Source organism: Thamnophis elegans, chromosome 16, assembly GCF_009769535.1.
Source record: "Thamnophis elegans isolate rThaEle1 chromosome 16, rThaEle1.pri, whole genome shotgun sequence".
Classification (NCBI taxonomy): Eukaryota; Metazoa; Chordata; class Lepidosauria; order Squamata; family Colubridae; genus Thamnophis; species Thamnophis elegans.
In genome coordinates this window covers 37,539,589-37,558,625 of record NC_045556.1, presented here as the reverse complement: position 1 = coordinate 37,558,625, position 19,037 = coordinate 37,539,589, and the positions used below count along the sequence as shown (strand labels likewise).

The 19,037-nt window shown below is 61.3% G+C and overlaps 1 protein-coding gene across 2 annotated transcripts in view; it reads right to left on the bottom strand.

Annotated features, from left to right (window-relative positions):
- EXD3 (exonuclease 3'-5' domain containing 3) overlaps positions 1-19,037 on the bottom strand; it is a 33,439-nt gene that overhangs the window by 8,966 nt on the left and 5,436 nt on the right. For both annotated transcript variants that reach the window (XM_032232932.1, XM_032232933.1), the window contains 14 exons: positions 17,283-17,336; positions 16,944-17,083; positions 16,331-16,431; positions 15,320-15,393; positions 15,186-15,224; positions 12,599-12,765; positions 11,905-12,040; positions 11,374-11,587; positions 10,948-11,057; positions 9,990-10,191; positions 9,526-9,695; positions 9,126-9,296; positions 8,454-8,507; positions 8,079-8,210 (listed from right to left, as the gene is read on the bottom strand). In XM_032232932.1, the coding sequence (XP_032088823.1) occupies positions 8,079-8,210; positions 8,454-8,507; positions 9,126-9,296; positions 9,526-9,695; positions 9,990-10,191; positions 10,948-11,057; positions 11,374-11,587; positions 11,905-12,040; positions 12,599-12,765; positions 15,186-15,224; positions 15,320-15,393; positions 16,331-16,431; positions 16,944-17,083; positions 17,283-17,336 (1,764 nt within the window). The remainder of the gene's footprint in view (positions 1-8,078; positions 8,211-8,453; positions 8,508-9,125; positions 9,297-9,525; positions 9,696-9,989; positions 10,192-10,947; positions 11,058-11,373; positions 11,588-11,904; positions 12,041-12,598; positions 12,766-15,185; positions 15,225-15,319; positions 15,394-16,330; positions 16,432-16,943; positions 17,084-17,282; positions 17,337-19,037) is intronic.

The window sequence follows — 19,037 nt, the reverse complement described above, 5'->3', positions numbered from 1 at the left end:
CCCCCCCACCTGGCCACAGGCACCCCTTCCCCTCTGCAAAAGACCCCAAGGGCTGGTGGGGGTCTTTTGTGCGACAGTTGCTGAGTTAGCGGCAGCCTCCCAAGTCTGGCGAAAGAGGGACAGGAGCCGCTTGTGGGGGGGTCCTTGATTCCCCCCCCAAGCCCCACAGGGTGTGGGCATGAGGAGGGTGCGCAGCCCTGGCCCTCTCTGCCCCAGTGAGCATCCCCATGGCTGCACCCCTGCCCCGGGTCTCCCATCTCCGGCGAGGGAGGAGGCGGGGCCTCCGGAGGTTCCCCGGGGCACCCCTGCAGGAGCTGCTCCTGGGCCTATGGAAGAGGAGGAAGAGGGAGGGCGGGGGGCGCTTCCTTATCGCCAAGAGCTCCCCAGGGAAAGCCTGTGGGAAACGGGCCGCCCTCTTCCACGGATGCCAAGTGCCAGGGCTGGCGTGAGAAGTTTGGCCCCGGGAGGCTCCCTGGGAGGAGGCGTGGGAATCCCTCCTCCTCCGCTACAGGAGGCAACCTGAGGACACCTTCCCAGCCTCCTGCTGCCAGAGGGAGGGGCTCCCTGGGGCAGAACCTGCTCTGCCTCCAACCTCCTCCCAAGGCAGGGCCCGCCTGGCGAAGCAGAGGGGCCCCAGAGGTGCAAGGGGATGGGCTCAGCGGGGGGGGGGGGAGGAAGAGGGGAGTCTCCTCTCCTGCCAGTTTATCCCCAGGGCCCCCTGCAAGCAATCAAGCCCCTGGCCAGGCAGGGCTCCTCTGGCCACAGGGGGGGTGCCACCAAGGCCTTCCAAACACCCAGGGGAGCCCCCCATGGCCAGGCTGGGACTAGAGAAACCTGGGTGAGGAAAGAGGGGGGCAGGCCAGGGAAGGAGGAGGGCGAGGAGGAAGGGGGGAGAAGCAAAGCTTTCGCAAAGCTGCCTCTCAATTCCAAACTCCCCTCTGCCCACTTAAGGTCCCCAAGACCCCTCTAGCCAGCTCCATCCATCCAGGGCCGCCTTTCCACCCTAAAGCGGGGTGGTGGTGGTGAGATGGCCGCTCTGGGCAGCCGGGCCTTGGGCTGGGAGGACGAGAAAGCAGGCGAATGCCCGAATCCCTGCCTGGGAAAACCTTCCTAGAAGAGGCTTGGACAGAAATGCAGCAGCTCCCCCACCTCCCCCCACCAAAAAACCCCCCTCCCCTGCTGCTGCTCTGTCCCCACCGCTTTGGGCCTCTCGTGACCCAGCAATTACGAGTGTGGGAATGAAGTGGGGGGGGGGGAGGCTGCTCCCTTCAGTGGGCCTTGCTAGCAGACAAAGGCCTGGGAAGCCCAAGGGAGGAGGGGGGGGGCAGGCCTGGCCTTTTGAAAAGGGAGGAAGGCTGGCTGGCTGACTGGCAGGCGAGGGGAGGAAGCCCTCTCCCCCCAGCCCCAGCCCACCCTCCCTGCCCCCCAGGCTGCCTTTGCCCCAATGCACAAAGCCAGGAAAGCAGATTTTGGCCCCAGCCAATCCAGCGGAGGATCTCCGGCCTAGCGGAGGAGAGTTTCTACCCATGGCACCTCTTCTCTTCCAAGACCCCCAGCCCTCCTCCCTTCTCCCACCCACCATTCCTCCAGGCTGACCTAAACCCAAGGCTCACTGGGCTGGCATGGCTGGGAAGAGGCCAGCCCACAATGGCCTTGCAGGGCAGGCTCAGAAGCAGCAGCCTTGCCCCAGGCCACAAACAGATGCCACCCCCCAGCGAGGGACTAATTTTTTGGGGGGGAAGGGGGAGAGCTGATCAGAACTAGTGAAAGCGGAGGGGGGGCAGGGAGTCTTGAAAACAGCCAGTTTCAGTGTCTCGTTCCCACCTAAGGGTCCCAGCTCCTGTGCCAGGATGCCAGGCTCCTTGGGGGCAACATTCCTGAGGGAGGGCCAAGGTTCCCCTCACTGGGGCTGCATCGCACTCGATTCCCCCATCCCAGAGAGGCAGCAGTGGGTGAAGGGTCCCTGCTGGGATGGACTGCATCCCTGCCCACCAACCTCTGGTCAAGCCATGGGGCCATGTAATCTTTCTTCCCCCATTCAGACCCACTGAGCAGACTTCCCAAGCGCCAGGCAGGCCGGCATCCCAGCAGCTGCTCATCTCCCCATCCTGTGAGGGATGCACCAGGCAGGCAGGCAGGCAAGCTCCTGCCCACACAGCTTCCTCACATGCTGCAAACAGTGAGAAGGCACCCACAGCCCGAGACAGGCCCTCCCTGAGTGCGGAGGACCGTTTCCCTATTCACCGCCACTCATGGAGGCGAGGCAAGCTGGGTCAGACCCCAGGCGGCTCCGCAGGGGAAGCCCCCAGGCGCATTCCCAGAGCGCCCGGCTCCCCGTGACTCGAGCTAAAGAGAGACGCGGTTCTGTGAGAACATTTCGGAGAAGGGCAGGCTTCCGGATTGGAAGCAACTTTCCGTTCCTTTTATATCCTTCGAGCTGCACGGGAGCAGCTCCGGCCCCTGGGTTTCCACGCACACCCTGCCCCCACCCCCCCATCACCCCTCTGGCTGCGGAGGGACCCTGAACTCAAGTTCAAGGGGAGGAAACTGGAAATAGCTGCCCTTTAACCCCCCAGCTCTGCTTCTGAAGGCCCCTGTCCTGCTTGCAAAGGCCGGCAGAGCCCAGCTCAGCTCGTCTAACGTCTCCACTCTCCCTGCAGGGAGGCATTCACAAAAGCCCCCCCCCCCGCCCATCAGGTGATACTGCTGGGAGCCCCGGCTGGCCCTGAAGCCCCCAAAGCCAGCTGGGGAGGGTGGCATCTGCACCCTTCCTGGTCCTTCTTCCCCTTATGGGAGACATTTTGCTTCCAAAAAGGGGATTTGGGGCTTCTGGAAAGCTGCCCTTTGCCCTCCCTGGGGCCCTTTGGCTGCTCTGCCCCTGAATCCCACCCACGGGGGGGGGTGTTCCTTGGCAGTGAACAGGTGTGGGGCACAGCAACTGCCGGCTTCTCCCCCTTCTGCCTCCCCTAACGTAAGCTTTCTCCCTAATGAGCGGCTTAACATCCTGACGGATGGAGATAAGGGCTTGTCCAGCCCAGTAGAAGCCGATAAGGAAGGATGCGGAGCAGCTCTTTCTGGGATGGGGGCCAAGGCGTCCAGGCTCCCTGCTCGGAGAAGCCTTTGCTGCCCCCCAGGGACCCAGACCCAGGTGGAGAGGCTACCTGAATGACCAGAGGGGGGGCTGAGGTGGGGAGAAAGGGCAGGAGGAGGAGGAGGACAGGGAGCCTCAGCTGCCTGCAACCACAGCCCATCTTCAATGAATTGAGGACACCCCCTCCCGAAAGCGCCTGGCTCTTTACGGCCACAGCAGGCCTCCTAAAGCCTCCTGGTCAGCTGCGGGAAGGGCGAGATGCCCGAAAGGAAGAGGAATTCCCCCTGGAAGAGTGACAGGCTGTGCATCGCCTCCCTTTCCTCCCCTGTGTTTATGCCTGCATCCTCTCCCCACCCTCTGCCTCTCAGCCCCTCCCTCCCTCAACCAGAGCGCCACGTCGCCCCCTTCAGAGCTTGCTGGCACCAGCAGCCTGAGGAAGGGAGCGTGGATGAGCACTGCCCTGACCACTGCACTGCCTGGCCTTGGATCCAGGGCATAGGATCAGACTAAGTCGGATTCCCTCCCTGCACACGGAGTCAAGAGGCCTGGAGCAGCTCAGCTTGCCCTGCAGCCCTTGGCCTGGGTCACGGGGGGCAGGGAGGGGGACACAGCCCTGGCTCTCTTGGACCCCTGAGTGGAAAGGAGCCCTATAGGAGGGAGGGGCACTGCTGGGCCCACAATGGGTTTGGGAAGGCCTCTGTGCCCAGCAGGAAGCAGCCGCAGCCTCCCCAGAAAAAGAGGATCCCAGATAGGAGGCCCAAGGCGCTAAGAAGAACGTGGTGCCCCCTTGGTCCCTGCATACCTCAAAGCGGCTTGTGGGCTGGGATGGCCTCGCCTCCAGGCTCCTGGCTCCCCCAAGGCTATGTCCCCTCCCCCAGGGAGCCCACATCCCACTCCGGGCCTTCCCCAGGATCCAGAAGGGATGCCAAGGCAGCGGGCACATTGCTGTGCCAGCCGAACGCTCAGCCCCAACAAACAGGAGGCCGTGGCTTTATTTGCAACTGGGGTTCACTATTACTGCGGAGGGAGACGACCCGATGTGTGCCTGTCCCCCCCCTCCCCTCCCCCCTCCATGCTTGGCCTTTGCCAATGGCCAGCTAATCCTTCCAACTAAGACGGGAGATTTTATTAGGTCGGGAAGGGACCAAAAGGTTAAACTGGCCCCCAGCAGGCAGGGCAGAGGCCAACAGCAAGGACGGAGGAGGGGGGGGGCAAGCAGTGCCCCCTAGAGGCAGAAGGGCAGGCAGCGGAGACTCCCGGCCAGCCCACCAGATGCCACTGAGCCAAAGCGCCCTCTAGGCCCCACCCGTCAGCTTCCCCTGTGGGATGGGGCTCCACTCTGCTCAAAGGGGCCTCAGTGGGCAAAGCCCCCCCCCCCCGGTGCCACCAAAGGGGGGAAGCCCTTCTGTGCCCAGATGAGCAGCGCTGGCCGCGGATTCCCAGCTGAGGCCCAAAGGCTGACCTCCTTGCTGCTTCCTCGCCCTGCGGCACCTGCTTGGGGGTCTTCCCACATTCCTGGCCGTGCTGGGCAGCCCCCAGGGGTCTCGGGGAGCCTCCCGATTTGCCAGCAGCCCACTGAAGCCCCCGTGCCCAAGTCCTGGTGGAAGAGAAGCAGCTGCCAGCAAAACGCCCCCAGCATGGTTTCAACTTCACCCGCAGGGTGAGGGTTAAGAGCTTCCCCTCCCCCGTTCCGAGATGCCCCCGTATTTTTAGCAGCAGCTCAGCCTCCTTTTCTTCCCAGTGCAGGGATGTTTCCATGCCCCTCCCCTCCCCCCCCAGCTCTCTCTTATCACCAAGAGGGTATTTTTAGCGTGAGAATCTCCTGTGTGCAAACAGATCATGGAGCAGGGAGGGGCCCTGGAAGCTCAGCACGTGCTCCCTTCCAGGGAAGGAGGCGCTCACTACTGTGGCCCCCCCAGAAGGCCCTCTGAGCTCCCCGGGGCTCCACTGAAGTGAGCCAAGGGGCTGACTTTCCGCCACTTTCGCTCGGCAGGTGCACGAAAGCTCCTGGCTGGCCACCACCAGCCCTCCTCCCTGCGGTTCCTTAACAGGGAACCTGGAGCTGCCTCACTCGCCCCTGGTGGGAAAGGCACCATTGCCTGGGCAAAGTCAGTCCGGGGGAAGGCTGCGGACTGAGCTCTCTGGGTAGCTGAGCAGCCGCGTGCCAAGCGCCAGCCGCCCCACTGTGGGTCCCGTGAACACTGCAGCCCCCGGTTGCTCTGCTATCGTGAGAAATCTTTGCCCTCCAACGGCCCTCCTGGGAAATTGGCCGGAGAAGAGAAGCCCAGACTGTGAAAAATAAGGATCGCAAGGAATCTGGGGGAAATAGGAAGAGGCTCCGGCTGGCCCACTGGGCAGGGAAGGAGGCCAGCGGGGCTCACGCAAAGGTGATTCACACCAGAAGAGTCGGCAGCAGAACACTGAAAGGGCCGCCAAGGGCATCTGCAAAAGAGCCACCTGGCCCTGCCAACCTCCCTTCAGGGAAAGGCCAGGCCTGACCGGTCCCTGTCCTGCCACCTCCCCTCCAGCCCCAAAGGGAGAGAGAGTGGAAGAGGGACCGTGGCCCCCTGGGTGTCCTTCCCCAGCTTCCTCTGCCCCAGGGCCCCCACAAAATCTCCCAGCCTCTCGCTTGTTCCGGAGGGAGCACAGCGCCAGGGGTTGCAACGCAGAGGCTGCTGGTGGGAAGGCTGCCACCAAGGAGACCCCAAAAGGGGGGAGGCGGGGGCAAAGTAAAGACCCCCCCAGCGAGAGGCAATGGCCACACCCCAAGTCTGCATCCTCAGGAGACGGAGCAATTCCTGGGCAGGAGGATCCAGTAAGGCGTGGAAGCCACGAAGCTGCCTGGGAGCCAAGAAGGGAGCCCTGGGGGCAGAAAGACCCATAAGGCCCAGCTGGAAGAAAGGCTGCTTCCAAGACCCCCAAAGAAAATGCCAAGGTCCGCTCCCCTCCCCCAAGATTCCCCAGCTCCCCTGGCTGTCCCAAAGAAGAAGGGCCTGGGCCACCTCCTCTTTCCGATTCCAGCAAGCAAACATCCCATTCCACGACCTCAGATAACCAGCCCAGGGAAGGAGGGGGGGAGGGGCTACACCTGCCAGCTGCCCTTCTCAGCCTGGGAAGTCTGTGGGGCCATTTCCCATAAGGGGGGGGGGGGGACAGATCCATGGCAGGAAGGACCCTGCCATTTCCGAAGGATGGGAAAGCGCTGGTCAGGGAATCAATCCTTCCTTTCCTTTCCTTTCCTTTCCTTTCCTTCCCTTCTTTCCTTTCCTTCCCTTCTTTCCTTTCCTTCCCTTCCCTTCCCAGCAACTGCATGTTGCTAGATGTAGCTAGTTTTAAACCGTAGCGGATTCTCTGCTCCGTCTCAAAGTCCTTCGGCTGGCCTCAGGTAAGGGAAGGCGCAGGCAGGCCAGGGGGGGAAGGCCAAAGGGGGGCCCCTTCTGAGCAGGATGGGGAAAGGAGTGTATTCTGTTCTGGGCTCCGAGGGGGCAGCTTGGGGCTCCTTAGGGGAAAGGAGAAGGGGGTGGGTGGGGGAGGGGGGTTGTTCTTCCCTGGTTGTGACCTTCATGCTCCGCTGGGCTTCTGAAGATACTGAGATCTTGGCAGGGAAACAGACCGTCTGTGGGAACCAGGCAGCCGGGCTCTGCAAGGCAGCTACCACTGGGGGGGGGATCCCGGCCAGGGTCCAAGTGGCTTCCCTCCCCCCCTCGCTCTTTCCCCCTCTCCCTTCCAGAGGCTCCTGTGCAGAAGCTTTGGGAAGGAGCCTGCCTGAGCAAGCCCCCCTCGCCTCCCGTCCGGGGCAGGTCTCCACCCCACAGCCGCTCTCCGGGGATGAACAAGTCCTCGGCGCCCCCATCCCCACTGCGCCCTACCTCCAAGAGGGAGGGTCTCGCCTGGACAGAAGGTGCCAGCTCTGGCCTGCAGGCCCCACGGTCCCCCCTGGGCAAGAGGAGGAGATGGGCCCCTCCAGCCGCTCCCTCCCCCAGCTCCCAGCCCATCAGCCCCTGCGAAGGAAAAGGGGAGAAGCCCCTGGCGGATAGACGCAATAAAGGGAGGCCACTGGTCCTCTACAGGATTCCACGGGGGGGGGGCACAGCTAAGGGGCACTTAGTCTGAGGCCCCTTCGCAGCCCCACCGAGACACCAAAGATACCCCCACCTCCCCATCCCCGTCCTGCTTTTCGACCTTCCCCTGCAGGCCACGAGAAGGAAACAGGTTTTCCCCACAGGGCTCTGAGGAAGGGGTTCCTGGAACCCCCTCCTTGCCAGAAAGAGGGAAGAAAAACGCGTGACCCGTCAAAACCGCGCTCGACTAAGCCGCGCCCGATTAAACTGCGTCGCTGACGTCATCAACAGGGCGACCACAGCCAGCGCGGAGAAAGGAGGGCGCTTTAAATAGCGCTTTGAAAGCAAGCCGATTCAACTTAAGGTAAGGGTTAGGTTTAGGGTTAGGTTTAGGGTTAGGTTTAGGGTTATGTTAAGGGTTAGGGTTAGGTTTAGGGTTATGTTAAGGGTTAGGGTTAGGTTTAGGGTTAGGTTAAGGGTTAGGGTTAGGGTTAGGTTAAGGGTTAGGGTTAGGTTAAGGGTTAGGTTTAGGGTTAGGTTAAGGGTTAGGTTTAGGTTTAGGTTTAGGATTAGGTTTAGGGGTTAATTTTAGGTTTAAGGTTTACAGCGTGCTTCTGTCTCCGCGCTGTTGTCGCCCTGTTGATGACGTCAGCAACGCGGTTTAGTCGGGCGCAGTTTTGTGGTGGAACCGAAAAACTGGGTCCCCCCCGCAGTTTCCCCCTCAGCCCTTCCTTTGCTGTGGGGCTGAAGTGCCCTCCTCCCAGCAGAGCCCAAAGGAGCATCCCGGAAGACCACCTGGCCTTCTCCAGACGGCCACCGGCTCCCAGAGGAGATGGGTTCAGGCCCCACAAGGACACGGAGGGGAGCCAGAAGACCTGGGGAAGGGCCTGCTGGAGGGAGAGGGGGGGGGGCTCCAGCCGTCTTACCTGGCAGCGGCTGAAAACATCGGCCAAGGACACCCGGACGTTGAAGTGCCTCAAGACCTGCAGGGCCTGGTCCCGGGCCTTCTCTGAGCAGCTCACTGAGAAACACCGGCCTTCGCCCACTTGGGAGCGCAGCTGGGGAAAAGCCAGAGGGGGGTCCGGTTGGGAAAAGGAGGGGGGGCAGAGACCACCCTGCGACTGAGGAAAGGAACTGCAGGGCAGCCGGCTGAAGATTCCAGCCTGGCCACGAAAGGGGAAGGAAGGGACAACCCCCAGCTGCCACGGGAGAGAAGTCTACGTTGGCCAAGGGGAGCCACGGGGGGGATGGAGGGGCTCAGGAAATCCCCCCCCTCTCCTCTCACCCCTCTGCGCACTCACCGACTGAAAAGGAAGGCCGGAGGTCAAAATCACTCGATTCTCTTGCCTGGCAATCTAGGAAAGGAATCCAATTACTTCGGGCAAACCTTCACTTCTGGGGCGGCTGTGGGGAACCTCCTGCTTTCTGCCCTCCGTTTAAGTGGGGACACTAACACGACAATGCCCCCACCCCAACCTCCGCTACCGTGCTCTCCACCTGGGTCAACCAAAGCCACGGGAGCCGGGGACACGAGCCGGAGGATGGGCTGGTGGCTGCTTGCAGGGAGCTTCCTGGTCCACCTGCCAGGGCTCATCAGCCCCCGTGGAGCCCAGGAAAAGAGCTGGGAGGCGGGAGAGGGGGGAAGATCTGAAGGGCTCGTCGGCATCTTTGATTGGCCAAGCGTGGCTCAAAGCCACCAACCGTGGGGGTAGCACCGGGCAAGCCAGTGGCCCGGTCTCTATGGAAACAGACACCCTTCCGGGGAAGCCGGGGGAGGGGGGCGTGGAATGAGTGAGGGGGCCAAGCAGGAGCCTCTCTGGTCTTCGGAAGGGCTGCAAGCTGCCCTCCTTAGGACGGTCTAGGACTTTCACTGCAGGTTGAACCGGAGCCCAGACTGCTCTGCGGGGCCCACGCCACCGGCCTCGACAGGAGCCCCCTCCCACCCAAGAAGACTCGGCCCAACGGCCACCAACCTCGGCAGCCCTCCGGTGCTCGTCCTCGTTCCCCAGGATCTGGACGTCCACCCCGAGGCAGCGCAGGGACCGTCCCAGGCCCTGCAGCATGTTGTCGCAGACCACGCGGAAGTCTTGCGCCAGGATGCCAACCGAAGCACTGGCGGCCTCTGCCGGGACGGGTGCTGGGCTCTGCAGGGGGAAATGGGTCCGTCCAGAGTCTGGCTCCATTTCGCCAAAGGGGGGGGGGGCTGGCCTTCAACCCCGTTGTCACCTGAGACCCCCAGAGGAGGAAGAGACCCCGAAGCATGGCTGGCCGAGGAACGAGCCCAGTGTCGGCCCAGAGATTCAGCCCCCTGGAGCTCAAGGAGGTGGGGCTCCTCAGCAGCGGCCTCCTTTCTCTGGCTCCGGTCCCACACACCTCCTTGTCCACGGGGGGCCCTTCCGGCTTCCTCTTCGGCGGCTTCCTCACTTTGGCCTCGGGGTGGCTGGCTTTCCTCGTGATCCCCACCCAATCGGAGCTGAGGCCGAAGGCCGCTGGGTCCTTCAACAGCTTCGCATGAACCTCCAGCAAGCAGTAGGCGTCACAAGCTGCAGGAAGGCACCAGGGTCAGGGATGCTACGAAGTCTCAGGGCTTAGCCTTCCCTCTTCCTCTATGAACCTACGACGGCCCTGCGAGGTAGGGCAGCATCAACCTCTGGGGCGGAGAAGCTGAGGCGGGAACAGTGCCTGCCTGTAGCCACACAGGAAGCTCCCCGGAGGGAAAAGGCTGGACTGCTCCTGCAGCTCAGCTTTTGAGGGGTCCCACTCCTGCCACTGCACCCCACTAAAGCGCCCTCTTGCTCCGGCCACTCAGCTGGAAAGGGGGGCAAGGGGGGGCAGACCTGCGTAAAGGATTTGCGTCTCCCGAAGGGGCCTCTTCTCCCAGTTGGACATCTGCTCGGTCTTGTTGAGGGGTCTGCCCAGGACCTCCTGCACCAGCAGGCTGAGCCCCTTCTCGGGGACCCTGCTCCTCCCCCAGGCCTTCTCCTTCGCCAGCCAGGGCTCCAGTGCGGGCTGGCAGCTCTTCTTGGAGTGTTTGGGCAACTGGAGAAGGAAGGAAGGAAGAAGGGAGGGAGGGAGGGAAGGAAAGGAGGGAGGGAGGGGAGAAAGGAAAGAGGGAAGAAAGGAAAGAGGGAAGGAAGGAAAGAAGAAAGGAAAGGAGGGAGGGAGGGAAGGAAAGGAGGGAGGGAGGGGAGGAAGAAATGAAAGAAGGAGGGAAGGAAGGAAAGAAGGGAGAAAGGAAAGGGGGGAGGGAGGGAAGGAAGAAAGGAAAGAAGGAGGGAAGGAGGGAGGGAAGGAAGGAAAGAAGGAAGAAAGGAAGGAGGGAGGGAAGGAAGGAAGGAGGGAGGGAGGGAGAGAAGGAAGGAAGGAGGAAAGGAAGGAGGGAGGGAGGGAAGGAAGGAAGGAAAGGAGGGAGGGAGGGAAGGAAGGAAGGAAGGAAAGGAGGGAGGGAAGGAAGGAAGATGAGGTGACGCAGTGTCCTTAACCCTGGATTTGGGCCAAGTCTTGGGGAAGGACATTTCCTGGTTTGGAGAGGCTGGAATATGGAGCCTGTGTGTTTGTGTGTTTCTGTGTGTGTGTGTGTTATTCCCCAAGAAGATCCGGCCGAAGGGGCCGTGCAGCCTTTGTGAAAAGAAGAAGCCAGGGATTGACCTGAAGCACCCCAAGGTGGGCACAGGGAGGGCCCAATCTGCCCAACCTTGGGGTGTGTGTATGTGTGTGGTGTGTGTGTGGTGTGTGTGTGTGTGGGGGGGGTGTTGTTCAACTCCATGGGCCCGAAATCCCACTGTCTCTCCTGACCTTTTGGTGCACCAGCTGGAGGTCCAGGATTCCAGAGAGCTGGAAGTCCCCATCTCTGGAAATGCCACAGGTTGCCATGAGGTTCCGCAGGTCTCCCGACATCCCGTAGCCTGCAGGGAAGACAGAGAGCTCCGCTCGGGTTTCCGCCCCCCTCCGGCTGATCCGGAGCCCAAAGGGAAGCCTGGCAACCCACATGAAACGCCTTCATCAAGCCTCCCCTAAGGCCATGCCTGGAATCCTGCGCCCAGTTTTGGTCCCCACATGACAAAAGAGACCTTGAGACTTTTGGGAAAAGAGCAAAGAGGAGCTGCTGATTAAAGGCCTGGAGAGACGAACACGGAGAACGGCTGCAGGATTTGGGGTTGACTAGAGAAAAGGGGGCCTTCATCAAGCCTCCCCTAAGGCCATGCCCCCGGCAACACTTGCCCACTTTCACGATGGCTGGGTCAGCCAGGAGGGCCCGGAAGAAGCCGCAGAGGGCGGCCTGCGTCTCCTCTTCCCCCTGCCGGAGCAGCTGCAGCATGTCCAGGAGGAAGACGTGGCCCCAAACGGCCAGCTGAACAAGCGACACCCGCGGCTTCCCTCCGATGGCGCTGAACGAGGGCCGCCACTCCATGTCAATGCCAACAACCTGCCCAGGCTGTGGAGGGAAGGACGGTGGGCGGGTTATCCGGGGAGCCCTGGGCGCTGCCCCAGAGATGCAGCTGAGGAGGAGCCGCAGCCGGAGTCCCCTGCGTGGGGCTGGTGGAAGGAAGGGCCCCGGGGCCCCACAGAGCCTTTGAAAAGCATGAAGGCCCTTCAGCCTTTCCCAGAGGTTGGGGAGGGGGGGTCTCAGGAAAGGGCCCCGTGGGCCACCAGCCCCGATGAAGTGGCCGAGTGGGGAAACGTCCAGGGGGGGGGTCTTGGAAGCCAGGAGAAAAGCCCCCCATGGCCAGAGGAGGGGAGGGGAGCCCTCACCTGCAGCACCTGTTCCTGGCACGCCATCACCTCTTCCCAGGTGGATAAGAAAAGGATGTCTGTCCTTGGCAGGGGCAGCTGGTAGCAGCCCTCCTTCGTGCTGTGGTCCCAAACACCCTGCTCTGAGGCATCGTCCCTGGGGGGGGGGGAGTGCAGGAGGGGGGGCTTCTTTTAAACAAACAGAAGGAAGACCTTCCCCACACCCAGAAACAAGCCCCAGGCCAAAAAAAAAAAGGGGGGGAATAAATTGTGTGCAGCATTAAGAGGGAGCCTCGCAGGTGGGGCCCCCAAAATGGGGGCTTTCCTTCGGTTGAGGGATGCGGTGGAGCACAGCCCCCTCTTTCCAAGGAGCCGTTCCTGGAAATGCAATCCCCTGCAAGTTGGCTTCTTAGTTGACTTGGGAAAGATCCAAACTTGGAGCCCACATCTGAAGAGGGAGGGAGGGTGGCGCCCCCAGTGTTACTCTCCCCCCCCCTTTCCTGGAGAAGGGCCTGCCGGGGACTTCCTCGCTCCCCTCTTGTGGCAGGTGGAAGCTGAGAGCGACCCACCCACCCTGCTCCCCTCTCGGAGGGACTGGGAGCCAAAGACTGGAGGCCCAAGGACTTCCTCCCTTTCCAAGGAAGCCCCTGGCTGATTCTGCCGGCCACAGGGAAGGATGGGGACACACACACACACACACACTGGCTCTCTCTACCTCTCCGGGATGGCCGGCTCTCCTATCTGGGCTGCCAGGCGAGGCGGCAAGCTGTCCCCGGTGAGGCTGTAGTGCCGGGCCCACTGGGCAGCCACCCCCAGGCCAGCGTAACGGACCAGGAGTTGCACCAGCTGTTCCTGCAGCCACCGGTTCTCCTGGACGATGCCCTGGGAAGCAGAGAAGAGGGGGATGCCGGTGGGCCGGGAGGCAGCCCAGTCCTCTACCCCACCCTTCGCCTGTGGCGGTGCAACCCACGGGACATTTGGGGGGGTCAACGATCTCGGGGGAGATCCAGAGTTGCCCCCCCCATCAGGGAAGGCAAAGGGAAGACCCCCCTCCCTGGGCAGCAAAGTAGGGGTTTTTGGAGCGACTCCTAATGGGGGGGGGCTGTGGACCCCCAGCCCAGCCATAAGGGAAAAGGTCTTTCTCCACTGCTTTTACAGAAAACTGTGTTTTGGTATTTACTATTTAGTACGTATTTTTTAAAATACTTTCCTTAACAACAACCCCCCCCCGCCCCGCCCGACCCCCACTCCCATCCTCCGTGGGAAGAGCCGCCAGGGACACTGGTTCTCCCTCTGCTCGTCCTCCCCTCCTGCCTTCCTGTGCGGGATTCCTGAGGAGCAGGAGAGCCTGAAACTGGAGCCCTGCTTTGGCCGTTCCCACCGTTCCGGTTTTGTTTTATGGGTTCGGCACCGGAGGCGAAACACTGGCTGGGCCGCATTCCTCTCTCCAGCGACAGCAGGTAACGTGTGGGAACCTGGCCTCTTCCCTGCAGAGCCGCTGAGGCAGCAGGGCTGGGGCAACCCAGGGGAGAAGCGCCGGCTGGGGAGGGGGGGCAGCGTCCCCTCCTGTCCCACTCGGGGCAGGCCAAGGGGGGCATCGGGCGCTGGCTCCAAGCCAACAAAAGTGGCAAAAGTGAGGCAGGGGGGACATCCAGGAGGAAGAGGAGGAGGAGGTGGCCAATGAACAGGAATCAATGGGAGGTGAAACCAAAGGCCCCCCAACAGGCACAATGGCTTCCCTTTGCCTTCCACCCAGGGCTCGTCCCCTGGCCCCACGGGCTGTTTTCCAGCAGGGGTTTGTGTGTGGCATAGTGTCCCTTGTGCCCTGGAAAAGGGCTTCCTTCTCTTTGGCTCTGCCCCAGCCCCTCTTCCTCTCTGGGGGCAGAGCCTGCAGCCCCCCCCCCCGGCCCCTCTTCCCCTGGAGGCACTGAGGGATTTATCCCCACTCCAGCAGGAGCGCCAGACCCTCAGGTGGCTGGAGGCATCTCAGGAATGAGGCCTGGCTGCTCTCCCGCCCTCCCATCGCACCCAGCGGCAGGAGACTGCGCCTGCGCCTGCCCGCCCTGGCAGGAAGATGGAGGCGGCAGCAACGGGAAGTTGCCCGGGCAACTCGGATTCACAGCCCATAAACACTCTCAGCCCCACATGCCCAGTTGGGGTTGGCAGCGGGGGCTCTGGATAGCTTGCTCGTTCTGGCCCATTTCAGCTGAGGAAGGGGCTTAGTGGGCAGTTCCCCCATTAACAGAAGCAAGGAGGAAGACCCAGCGCAGCCCCCTCTCTGCTGCTGCTGAGCTGCCTCCATGCTGGCTGCAGGTGCTTTTGGGGCTGGGGCTTTGGGCGGGGGGAGCAGATGCCTCCCAAGTCCACCTCCGTCCCCCTGGAGCTACAAATAAGCCGAAGGTTGGGCGTTGGCATTCTCTACACCCCCTTTTGCGGCAGGGTGGAGGGTGACAGCTCCTGAGACCTCTCTGAGGCATCCACCTTGCTGCAGGCCAAAGCGGCACACCGGAAGTTTGCAAGGCCCTGAACCAACGGAAGGCTCGCCAGAGGAATCTTCCTCCTCTTTCTAACCTCTCTCGATGCCCTTCTGGAAATCCCCCGGGGGTCCCGTTGTGGAAATGGGATGCTTGGGAGGGCAGGCAATGCAACTAGGATTCCCCTCGGCCCATCACCTTCAAAAGAGAGCATCCTCCTCCTCCTCCTCCTGGTCCTTCCCTTTCGGTACGGTTGAGGCTCTCCAAGGTAACCTTCCTAAGTTTTCGCCCACACAGCTGCCTTGGAATCACCCAACCCTGGGATGATTCCTCATCGAAGCAAAGAGTCGAACACAGAGGGCCCCAACCCCCCCCCCCCAAAGGAAAGCCAGGACCGGTGGGATCACTGTGTGCCCAGAGAGGGACAGAGGAGACGCTACCGACAAGGGTGGAGGAATGGTTGGGAAGGTTGGCAGAACCTGCTGGAACGGAGAGCTTCTCCGATGCAGGGAAAAGCACGATCTACACTGATTGCACCCCGGAAGCCTCCGAGGGACTTCTGACGTAAAAGTCAGTGTGTGGCAGAGGGCTCTGAGGATTAGAACGCAGGGGTTTCCTCTGTTTAACCCGGGGGACCCGAGACAGAGTCACCCCCTGCAAGGAGCCACGGTTGGTTTCAAAGCTCCCCCCCACATAGAACGCAGCTCTATCTGCAAATCATAACAACTGCTTGGCACCCAGCCTGAGCCCAAACCAAGCCAGCCACGTTATGGTCTCACGGGCAGCGGCCACAGAGGCCTCCCTGGCTGGGAGCAAAACCACACTGACCTGGATGTGATCTGCCCAGTTTTCCTGTGTCATGGATTTCTGTAAGAGATTTTGCAAAAGAAGGCTGTGAAGAGGCTGGACTGGAGCCTCCGTGGCCTTTCCGTGCCCCCCCCCCACTGCTTTCCACCACCTACCTCAACAAACCTCTTGTGGAGCAGGTATTTCAAACTGCCCAGGTGTCGCTGGTTGAGAATATGAGGACAAAGCGCTAGGAGGGTGGAGAGAGAGGATGGGTCAGTGGAAGCAGAGAAAGGGACCCAGCTGGGCTCACTCTACCTCCTGCCCAGGCCCTTCGCCCCTGCCCTGGGCTGAGCTCTTCTAAGGCCCTGAAGACGAGGGTGCAGAGGGTTGCAATCCCAATGGATGCAGAGGGACCAACACCGGGAAGGCTCTGCTATTCAACCCCCCCCTTAAAACATGTGTGTGCCTTTGTGTGTGAACTCCGAGCAACAAAGCAGCAGGAGAGGGAGCAGGTCCTCCCCCCAGGGAGAGGCAGGGGAGCCCCACGTTCTAGGGCAGCTCTTGCCTGCCCTCTGCTGCTGGCAGCAGCTCACCTCACAGGGCAGCCCACAGCCCCCTGCATGGCTGCTCCGGGTTGGCCCTTCAGGCACCTGTGGCGCTTGCAATCCCCAGGCAGGTTCTCAGCAAGCTTTACTAGCCAATCGCAGGGGGTGGGGTGGGGCAATTCGAGTCACACACACACACACACACACCCCGGCTCTCAGCTCAGCCGTAAAGAGCAGCCTTGCTTAAGCTTGAAGTGGGGGCACGGAAGGGAGGGTGAATATGGTAAAAATGCTGAAGGCGGAAGCGGAAGGTGGGTGATAATACTGGACCTGTCCATTTTGAAAGGCTGAAGGAGTCAATTTCTAGCCCCCGTTTTTTAAACAAAAAGACATTCTGGGAAGGACATTTGAAGGGAGGGAGGGAGCAGGCAGAGGGTGAAGGAAAACTCACCCTTTATTTCACAGCGTTCTCCCTGCCCCTTCTAGTCCCTTCAGAGTGTGGGGCCCAGGCCTCTCTTCCCTCTCTCAGTTGGAAAGAACCCTCAGCAACCCAGGACTCCATCCAGCTCCCAACCGTCCCCCTGGATGAGGGCTTCTCCCTCACTCCCACCCCCCGGGGAACATGCCAGGCGTGCCCACCTGGGTCCAGGCTGTATCTGTCCAGCACCCGGAAGGCCATTTTATGCATCGTCCTGTAGTTGATCTTTTCTGGCCACTTGCCAGGAAGGGCCTGATACTGCCTGAAAGGGATCCCAGCAGGCGGAGGGTGTCAGTGCAGCCAGCAAGATCCCTGGGCTTCCCTGCCAGCTGCCCCTGACCCTGGGCAGAATTCCCCCCCCCAGCCACTTAACCAAGGATGACACCCTCCCCCCCCCCATGCATACAGCCCCTCCCCCCCAGTGTGCTCTGATTCATCAGCAGCACAGAAGACGCATTCGGGGAGAGTTTGGAAACTGAATTCCCACGGCAGTCAAGGTCTGAAGGCCGTTTATGTGGGGACCTTTTCGGGGTTCAGCAGGTGGGACTCTGGGGCTCAAGGGAGGCTCCCCTTCCTCACTTTCATTATAAGCCACTGTAAAGTTAAGAACAAAAGCCACAAGGAGGGAGAAAGGAAGTTTACTCATCCTGCAGAGGGAATTTCGGGAAAGTCAGCTGCTATTTCCCTTTGGCTCAGCTGACTGAGGGAGAGGGAATGCTGCTCCCCCAGGAAAAGAGTCCTCCTCCCCGGGCGGCCTCCCAGCAGCCCCCTCACCTTGCCAGGTCTTTGACCTGGAAGCCTGGGACGGACCACGAGTCCAGGAGCCGCAGGAGGCTCTGCTGCAGCTCAGGGTAGCCTTCCACGTAAGCTTCCACGAGTTCCGTTTTGTCCTGAAGCAACAACGGGACGCACATCTAGGGCACAGAAGGGGGAAGCCGCATTGGCACTCCGCGCTCTCCTTGGTCTCAAAGGTTGCAGGAAGAAACCCCAAAAGAGCGACCAGATGGGGCCAAAGGACCCCGAATGCTCTCTGTCCCTGCAGGTGGACAGCTAGTACTTCAGGGAGAAGCAGGAAGACGATGCGAGGACTTCTGCATTTTACACGGGATTTACCTGCTCAAATTCCAGGTCTGGTTGCAGCTTCAGTTTCATACTCAAAGTAGCCGCCTAGGGAATAAGGGAAGGTGGGAGGAGAGTTCATAAAGCAGGGCCAGGAGTCAGCGGGAAGGGCTTGTGGATGAGCACGCATGCACACAGGGTGGCCTGCGGGCATTTTTCGAAGCGGCCAAAATGCTCCCTCTGTGCCCCTTCGAGCACTGCAAGAGGGCATCCTACCCGCCTCTCAGTGCACACACATTTCACGAGGGGCACAGCTCCCTCTGAGTGACTCTGCCCCCCCCCCAAGAGCACCCAACGTCTCCAAGCACCAGGGACTCATCCCGCTGGTACCTCCCAGTTGGGCAATGAAACATCTGCAAGCAGACAGCCAAACTGGGAGGGCACGAAGGACTCCACCCATGTCATTGGCCTCTGGTGTGTGTGCCCGGTCCAGAAGCCTCACCTGACCCAGCCTTTACAAACAAAGCTTCCCCCACCCCCACCCCCACCCCCACCCGAGACCCTCGGCCTGCAGGGACTAACAGCAAGGACTCGGGAGCCCGAAACGCTTCTGGACGTTCCTTCAGGAGTGCACAGAGTGACTTTAAACGCACAGCAGGGCATTTGAAATGCGGAGGTCTTCCACAGGCATCCCGAGCCTCCAATACGGACCTAACTTTGCCCCCTCCGAAAAGCGGAAGGGGTGGGGGTGGGGGAGCCGAAGCCATTCCCAGGCTTCTATTTTGATCAGCGATGGAAATGAGAGGGGAGGGGAGGGAGGGGGCTGGCAAGGAAAAAACCCAACTGCGCCTCCGTGCTTTTCCCTTGCTGTTATTTTTATAGGCTCTTGGGAACGGCTGCTCTCTGGAATCCAATGGGAACCAGCGAGGGCAGCCCAGAGCCCGGCCGGTAAGGAGTGAGGGGATGTTGCACATGCCTGACTAGCCGCTTTCCTCTGTGACCGGGGAGGGGCCCACCTGGGAAGCCCCCAGGGCCACCGTCCTTCCCTCCTTTCTGAGCCCAGCTATCCGAGGGTGAATTCTCTCTCAAAACAGAGCCTCTGGCTGGCGGTGCCTTCCTTCCTCCTCCCTGGGGATGGAGCTATTCTGAATTCAACAATCCCCCCCACCTTTCACAAACGAACACGCACACACACACACACAACTGCCAGTCACTTGCCCTCCTCTCCCATGGGCTGCAGGGAAAAGAAGCCTGACTGTGGGGAAGCCTTTGCCCCTCGTAATCCGAAAGGCCTTCCAACCGGAAGAGACCTTTCCCAGGCCGGGATGCGCCCTGGGCCGTCCCTGCAGCCAAGGGGGAGGCCTCCAGCTGAATGGAGGCAGAGCAGCCCTTGGAGGAAAAACTGCTGCGCTTCAGGCAGCCCCACGGAAAGACGCCTTCTTCCCCACTTTAGCCACAAGCTGGGAACCCCCCCCCCAACCCCCTTTCAGATGCACGGATATCTTCTTTTTCCACCTTGCTTAAGAAACATCAATAAAACAGCTGAAAGAACAAGGGGGGAGGGCATTCAGGCCACCCTGAGGCAGCCGCCATCCCTCCAACACGAAATATCGTGGCACGTTAAGCCGTGGGACCCCACCAGTCAAAGGGGCCTCTTCCGTGTCCTTTGTGACACTGCAGGGGCACCGAATGACGGCTGGGGGTGGGTGGGAGAATGGCTTCTGTTCCCAAGGAGGCCCTCACTTGCCCACGGGGGGGGGGGGGGGGCATGCCAGGAAGGGCGGTTCAGACAGGCACAGAGGCCCTTGG